Source organism: Phalaenopsis equestris, unplaced genomic scaffold (genome assembly GCF_001263595.1).
Source record: "Phalaenopsis equestris unplaced genomic scaffold, ASM126359v1 Scaffold000531, whole genome shotgun sequence".
Lineage (NCBI taxonomy): Eukaryota > Viridiplantae > Streptophyta > Magnoliopsida > Asparagales > Orchidaceae > Phalaenopsis > Phalaenopsis equestris.
The window spans coordinates 413995-422342 of NW_018164971.1; the positions used below are offsets into that span (position 1 = coordinate 413995).

At 34.6% G+C, this 8348-nt stretch overlaps 1 protein-coding gene across 1 annotated transcript in view; it reads left to right on the top strand.

Annotated features, from left to right (window-relative positions):
- LOC110028783 (DNA topoisomerase 3-alpha) overlaps positions 1 to 8348 on the top strand; it is a 152681-nt gene that overhangs the window by 269 nt on the left and 144064 nt on the right. The window contains exons 2-12 of the mRNA XM_020730774.1: positions 2 to 57; positions 456 to 634; positions 725 to 797; positions 963 to 1085; positions 1187 to 1308; positions 1646 to 1718; positions 1797 to 1913; positions 2791 to 2874; positions 4862 to 5041; positions 5297 to 5425; positions 6440 to 6514. Coding sequence (XP_020586433.1) covers positions 2 to 57; positions 456 to 634; positions 725 to 797; positions 963 to 1085; positions 1187 to 1308; positions 1646 to 1718; positions 1797 to 1913; positions 2791 to 2874; positions 4862 to 5041; positions 5297 to 5425; positions 6440 to 6514 — 1211 coding nt within the window. The remainder of the gene's footprint in view (position 1; positions 58 to 455; positions 635 to 724; positions 798 to 962; positions 1086 to 1186; positions 1309 to 1645; positions 1719 to 1796; positions 1914 to 2790; positions 2875 to 4861; positions 5042 to 5296; positions 5426 to 6439; positions 6515 to 8348) is intronic.

Consider the following 8348-nt stretch of genomic DNA (forward strand, 5'->3'; position numbering starts at 1 on the left):
CATTCCTGCGACCCCGCGGACCTCTACCATGCGCCTATCCGCAAGTACGTTCCTGAGGTTAGTAAACTTCGCTACATTTTCTCAAACGGTTTTCTGTCTTTTAGGGTTTGGTGAGAATGCTTGGTTTTTTTTATTGGTATTGCTTTTGCTTGTTGTGGACTCTCTGATGGATTTGCTACTGTAACCGTGTGTAATTTTTGAAACTTTAATTTAGTTTTTGAAGGTTTTTTTTTTTTCAATAACTTGGCATATAATAAAAGGTTCTATATTACTTCTGTACTTCTTAAATGGATTTATAGCTTTGGATATACACTTGCAGACCAACTGGAAAACTCTGTAGCAGTAGTGATAGGTTAATTTCATACAAACCAGCAACGAGCTTGTGCAAACTTTTTAATAGAACCTAAAACTCATTGAACTATTCAGAATACAGAAGTGGTGTTAATCGTGTGCAGGACAAGTTGGATTTGAAAAGGACGTTGGAAGAGGAAGCTAGAAGGTGCCAGTGGCTTGTATTGTGGCTTGACTGCGACAGGGAAGGGGAAAATATTGCATTTGAAGTTGTTGATGTTTGCACTTCTGTAAATAGTCACCTCAACATATGGAGAGCTCGTTTCTCAGCGTTGATTGATAGGTATTAACATATAGGAGTGAGTCTTTTAAATCCTGATTGTAATTGATTTACTTCCTTCATTGACATCCCATGGGAATTGCAAAATGACAGGGAGATACATGCAGCCGTCCAGAATCTTGTTCGGCCCAACAAATTGTTCGCAGATGCAGTGGATGCCAGACAGGTGATTGTTTGAGAAGCATTTATGACTTATTTCTCTCTTTTCATATCAACCCATTTGTTTTTTTTTTCTTTTTTCAGTTCCTTTTTTGTAGTCAACTTTCAGTTTTTATTCTACTCACTTATTTTGAAAACCTGTAAAGATGCTAATAATGGGAACGCTTGGCAGGAAATTGACTTGCGAATTGGTGCATCATTTACTAGGTTTCAGACAATGCTTCTAAGAGATACATTTGTATTGGATTTTGCTGGGGATGATAGAAGTATTGTTCTGAGTTATGGCCCTTGTCAGGTTTAGTAAACAGAAACAATGTTAGCTTGTTAAATATTCTAAATCCGAGTGTCATTAGGTTTGTGAGCCATTCTTATGTTAGTTTTTTTTTCTCTCCGCAGTTTCCTACTTTGGGCTTCATAGTTGAACGATATTGGGAGATACAGGCGCACGAACCTGAAGAGTTCTGGACCATTAATTGTTCTCATACTTCAGAAGAGGGCACTGCTACTTTCTCTTGGATGTAATGAGATAATCTGTTGCATTTTCAACTTGACTTGTGTCTCCCCAAGATCACTTTCAAATTTTTTTGAGGCGGCTACATACATAGCATTCATTTTTTATGTATTTACATACTTCACACCTAAACTTTCATATTTTCACACATAGCACTCAAATCTTTACTATCACATTAATATAGCACTATTACCATTTTTTAGAAGTGAAATATACCTTTTCATGCATAGGTTTACAGCACCAGAGTGCTATGTATGTAAATATGAAGCTTTATATGCGGGATATGTAAATATAGAACAATTGTGTGCTACATATGTAAATTTCCCCCTTTTTTTTGTTTGCAGGCGAGGACACCTCTTTGACTACACATGTGCTGTTATAGTTTATGAGATGTGTGTTGAAGAACCCATGGCAACTGTCAGTGACATACTGATGCTTCGAAGTTGTGATTTGTTTTGCTGATGAGCTTAAATGATAGAAGGATTTTTTTTTCAGGTCACTGATGTTAAACATAAGGAAAAGTTGAAGTATCCTCCTCATCCTTTAAGTACTGTTGAGCTCCAGAAACGAGCATCTAGATATTTTAGGATGAGTTCAGAACATACCATGAAGGTAAGAAGTTTGTAATTGTTGCCTTGGTGGTTTGGTTTTCTACTTTGATTTATTTGACATTAGCTCTGTTCATACACCATCATGAAAATAGTCTCTTTTGTTTAATTGTTTCTTTCCTAGCCTATAAGGTTGAGATGCTGTTATGTTGAAATTAGTGATGTATGAAATCAAAAGTTAGTTGGGAAATGGTATGAGAAACATTAGGGTTTATTTTAATGATCGTTAACTAAATTATTGTTCGTGCACATGTTTTGATGAAGGATGTGCAAAAAGAGGTAAAATTCATTCTATAAAGGTACTTGGCAAACTAATAGCATAGAAAATAGGCTTGTTTTTTCACAATCTTTGGACCATGGTTTCTTCAAAGCGCAATGCACAAAGCGCAATGCAGTGCATTGCACAATACTTTATTTTTTCTTCCAAGCGAATTGCACAAAGCTTATCAATGCTTCTATTAGCCAAAGTGCTAATAGGTTATACAAAACTGCTAATTTATAAATACATTCATGAACAATTATATAATATAAAGTATGACTTAAAAGTTAATATACAATAGAAGAAAATATGTCACAATACATAACTTGAAGATAATTATTGAAGGTAAACCTGCAAATTAAAATTTCAAACAATTTCTATCAATTTACTACACCAATTAAAAACTTATTAATTGTAAAAAAAAAACCCTGCAAATTAACATCAACACTTCGAAGCCCACCTTAGCAAAGCGAGCGTCACACGTTTCGCTTCATTTGCACGTGAAGGTAAAAACATTGGTATTTATAGTAAGTAGAACCAATATATCTTATTGTATTTCTTTATTTTTGATTGTTTCATCTTCTGTGGCTATCTTCTACATGTTTTCTTTTTCAAATACTAGGTAGCTGAGGAGCTTTATCAGGCTGGATACATCAGTTATCCACGCACAGAGACAGATGGCTTCTCTGTTAACACAGATTTACAAGTTTGTACTTAATTTCGTTGTTAATCTTGCCATGTTATAAAGCGTCCATTTTTTTTTTCTTGCCTTTTTTTTAACGTTAAATCATTACTTCTCATTTACTTGTTTCATCTGATATAAAGTCTCATGCTTTTTTCAGGGAAGATAAGGTATTTTTGACATTACAATAAAACTTCTATTGTTTGACTCATCCTTTTCCGTATTTTTTTTTTCCTTGGGTTTTTCTTCTAGTACACTTAGAACATAAGGTTTTCCTTCAATTGATGTGCATGCGAGTTGGAGGAGGAAGACGATGGGATCACCATTCATTTGTTTTAAAAGAACTGAATGGCATAGTTGTATGACTGTATCAAACATCTCTAATCACGATAGTTGTAAGGATACACAATAATGCTTCCATTTCTTTTTCACTTATTTTTTGTTTTTTTATTTATTTAGGGACCTTAGATTCATTAGTTCTAATTTAGCAGTTGCACCCACTCTGATTTGTGGTATTATACTTTTTCACCGTTACTGTTTGATCTTGAAATGTCTATTGATATACAACCTAGGTAAAAGTTGTGTAAGGAGAAAGTAACCATACAAGAAAAATTGAACTGAGTGGAAGTGGGTAAATCTCTTGGGATTTTATTATTGCCTATTGAATGGTTACGATGTTTATGGAAACTTTAGAGTTCAATATTTCCCCAAATTTCAAAAAAATCTTGTAAGAAACCCCTTGAAAGTTCTCTTTTTATGTGAAAAGCTTCCCCCTTATCTTGTGGCGGCCAATTCTATTTATAGATGGAGCTAGGCTGAGGTATGCTACACGTAATGCTACTCAAGTAACAAAAAGTACTTTGTACTTGATATTGAATAAAACCTTCAAGAATGTTGAATCCTGAAATGTTTGTGGATGTATCATATAGGAAAAAGTTGCGTTAAGGAGGGAGGAATTGGAGAAGAAAAAAGAACCAACAGGAAGAGGGAAAGTCTTTTGAAGTTTTTTATTGCCAATGGAGTGGTTATAGAGAATTGGTTGAAGTGGTTTTAGAGAATTTTTTGTTGATTCTTTCGGGATCTATTCTTGGTCGAATTTCCAAATATTCCTCTAAGAAGCCCTTTGAAAGTTTGATTCTCTCATTTACTTGCAGAGGCCACTTCTATTTATAGACTAAGCCGATTCAAGTTCTGCTACACACAATGCCACCCAAAAAAAAAAAAAAAACTGCAGACACAACGAAATAAATTACCAATCAATATAGCCGAATATGTGGCTCGCATATCTTGTTAGTCTGTTCAACTTTTGTGCGAGTTGACGGAGTTGATCTGACTTTTTGTTGATAACTCGACGTGGGATTTTCTGTGGATGATTGGCTGAGTTGATTTGCTGAATTGGTCGTCCTAGTTGATGGACTTTACTAGCTGATTTGTCTGAAATCTTCATCATTTTTTTTTTTGGTTGTTGTGCTGCCGGCTGGTCGAACTTGTTAGTTGCCCTTCATTTGACCCCTCCAAGGGATTTTGGCTATACATTTACATTTTGTATATTTTGAAATTGTTTTGGTATTTTTATGCTTTTGATAGTGGTTTGGGATGGATGTTGTCTTTGTCATAATGATTACAGACTTGTAGTTATTATTTGTTTTCAACTTTTTTATTAGAGCAATCTATTGGGCATTTTATTATTTTATGATTTTCTTAAAATATATTGTCCTAAAAGCTTGAAACTCTTTTTTTTAAAGTATACTTTGCCATTTACGTGTACTCATTCGAATATTGTCACGCTGGCTATTATTTTGATGCTTGTTCTTATTATACAGATTTTATGTTTTCATTTTCTTATTTTAACCCACTGCTGAGAGCAAATGTAGTTCTCCTTTTTGAACCTAAGAATATTTGACTCTAAAAGTCAACGTCTTTCTAAATACCTTGGAAAATATGAAGGATAACTATGACTTTTCAACAACATTTGGTTTCGGAACAATGTTGATTGCAATTTGATTCTCAGGCTATTGTACACGAGCAAGTTGCACATCCAACTTGGGGTTCATATGCTCAACAGCTTTTGGACCCTGAGGTGAGGCTTTGGAGAAATCCTAGTAATGGCGGGCATGATGATAAAGCACATCCTCCTATTCATCCAACAAAGTTCTCTGTTGGTGAACCAGGGTGGACTGAAGACCATAAGGTTTGTAACTTCCTAAGAAGTCATATTCAGGCAGAAGTTGGTGATTTCTGTGTGTGTGTGTGTGTCCTGTCCTTGTCTTCCTCACCAGTTGTCCTTGTCTTCCTCACCAGTTGTGAGCGGTAGCAGTAAAACATTTGATGGTGTTTTGTTATTATTATTATTTTTTCAGTTCCTGTGCAGTGAAATTTTTTTTCTATGCTTTTCATTTTTTTTTTGATTGTAGTCTGTTAATTGGTCTTTGTCTTCCTCTTCTAGAGGTTGTATGAATTTGTTGTGCGCCATTTCCTTGCCTGTGTATCTCAACCAGCTGTTGGTGCTGGAACTACGGTTGAGATTGACATTGCTGGTGAACGGTTCTCTGCTACTGGGCTTGCGATAATAGCAGTGAGTAACATTCTTCTTACACTTCATTCTACTCTAATAGGAGCTCTTGATGCTTTCAAATTATGTTCATGGTCGAAGATAATCTTTCACACTGTTTGCTACTTTCTTAGGAAGATTTACATACGTACCACTCAATACCTATGTATTTATATATATACCTAACATGTGAAATTCAATTTTTATGTTTGCATGAAAATGTGTATTTCACTTTTTTAATTTTACAATGGTGGTATTTTTGATGTGATATGAAAGATTTGGGTGTTAGATATGTACAAAGTAAAGTTTAGGGTTTGGATACGTAAATACATAGGAATTGGGTGGCATGTATGTAAATGTTTTTTTATTTAATATTGGAATGCTAAATTTTATTATTCAACTTAGTTTGAACGGTGTCTATTTTTATTTTCATGGCTGGATTGCTCATCAATGATTTGATTCTTCAGATTTCCTTTACAGATGTTGATGGCATGTCCTCTGTTTGTATGAGAATAGCAGTTCCCTTGGCATTTTGGAAATTTTTAATATGAAATTGATATATCTACTGCAAACCTTCTAATACTATGCTCTTTTGCATGTTGATATGACCAGTTTTTTTCAAATTAAAAATAGAAATATTGGATATAATTTGTTGATTTTGGTACAAAGTCATACTCTGTTAAAGAATAATTTATGTGGGACAGCATTTTCCTGCTTTTTCTCTAGCATGCCTATCATGTTCCCAAGTACAAATATGATCAGAAAGCTGTCTCATATCATGATTAGCATACCATGAAGGTCCATGTGCTTCATTTTGCTCATTATAAAGTTCAAAAAAATTCCAATGTGCATAGTTGTAACTTTCTTTTTTAATCTATTACTTAACTTTTGACCTTTCTTTGAATTACACTTTCTATGAACTTTATCGTTTTGAATTTAATCTAGACTGGGTAATTAGCAAAAATTATTTTTTTGTAGTACTATTGCCAATATGTTTAATTATTACTTTCATTTTATCTCTTTACCTTTATATTGTAGAGAAACTATTTGGATGTTTATCGATTTGAATCTTGGGGTGGTGTCGTCATTCCAACCTATAATATTGAGCAAACGGTTAGTTATCAAATCCGGTCTTCTTTAATAAATTTTACCATTCTAGTTTCTAAATCCGGTCTTCTTTAATAAATTTTACCATTCTAGTTTCTGTTTTACTTTTATTGCATTTTTAAAAATATGATTTATGTTTCTTGTTAGCTCTTGAAGTGAAACTCATTGTAATCTTGCTGTGGATAAGATTCATTTTCTAAAGGCGCATTGATTTAATGGACAAATATCTTTTGCTATTGGTTTTGGAGTAGATTTGGAAACCAACACTTCCTGTGGGGCTTGTGTGGTTAATTACCTTTTTTTTGGGCGAGACCCTTTGATTAAGGGGATCACTTGACTTTAGTTTTCAGTATACTTGCTCTATGATGACGAACTTTTTAATATTTATGTCTTATGTTTTTGGTATGGACAACTGTGGTGGGGATGAAGGGCAAATCCTGCGAAGATCCCCTATTTTCATTAGTCAAAGTTCGTTGAGCCAATCAAAGGAGCTAGGATGCCTTGGGATATTTCAGTGCAGCTTCAAGTTAACGATCTGTATTCTACAATAATAGGCAGTAAGCTGGTTGCTGCGACCTGAACTTTTGACCATTGAGTTTGTTGTGACTTTTTTAGCTTATGAATTGGACACTTTATTATTAATCATTGATCACCTTAGCCGATGCTATATTTTAAGTATCTAGGGTAAAGTTTTGATTAAGGGCTCGTTTGAAAGGCTCGCCTCCTTTCCGTCTCAGAGAAAGCTATGAGAATGCCCGCTGTTTGTTTGGCCGATCTACTTCTCCGTAAATGATTCTATCGGAAAGGCATTTATCGCCATTTTGGGATCGTGACATAGGACCTCCATTCCACTGTTTCAGAGTGCGAAAGGTCCAAAATACTCTAAAAAATGAGTGGATTACTGGTTTTCTTGTTTGGATTTTTTTGCTTCGTTTCCTTCTTTTCCACATATCAAGTTTTCTCTCTTCTAATCTCGTTCTTTTTTTCTGCTGATTTTACTATTTTGCCTCCATCAATTCTACATTTCTAGTTTTTCAATTAATGGAAGAGTGAATGACATAATGTTGTGCTCATTCTTCAAGGTGTTTCAAAAATTAAGGGTTTGTTTGGGGCAGCTATTGATTATTTATAATCTGCTGATAAACAAATTATTCTGATAATTTAATAATCTGTATCAGCAGATTATTCTGATAATCTGAATAATCTGACTTGCTGTTTAGGACAGCTTATTCAGAATAACTTATTGGTGGTTATGATGGTATAAATGACATTCCTGCCCCTGTCTGGTAAAACTGTTTGGGGCAGCTTATTCAAAATAGCTTATTGGTAGTACAAAAACATATAATGCAGAAACATACAATCATCACAAATCAGTTCCAAAAGATGACATATAGTTCTCACAATATAGTTCTCACACTAAGAAATAAAAAAAGATAAAGACAAGTACAACTACAATGAGAAATATTAAAATATTTAATTTCAAACTCTGGCTATGCCTGTCCTCTGCTTTACTATCAACCTGGGAAAATATCAGATTCCCATGATTGCTGGCAGTGTAATATGTGGGACTGTCAGCCCACCGGAAGAAGCCGCAACGAGCTGAAACACTATTGACACAACCGTAGAATTGCCTCCCAAAGCTATGAGACTGAGGCGACATGAGTGTCGGCACTATTTTTGGTGTGGGGTTTGCCGTAAGAAGCTGTCGGTCATCGGAATTGAAATCCCGTTGCCCGCTTCGGAAGGACATTAAAAAAAAAAATTTAGTTTTGAAAAAGATGAAGTCAAACTGACCCCATAATTTTCATAGTTTAGATGAAAGAGCACTTTATCTCAAATC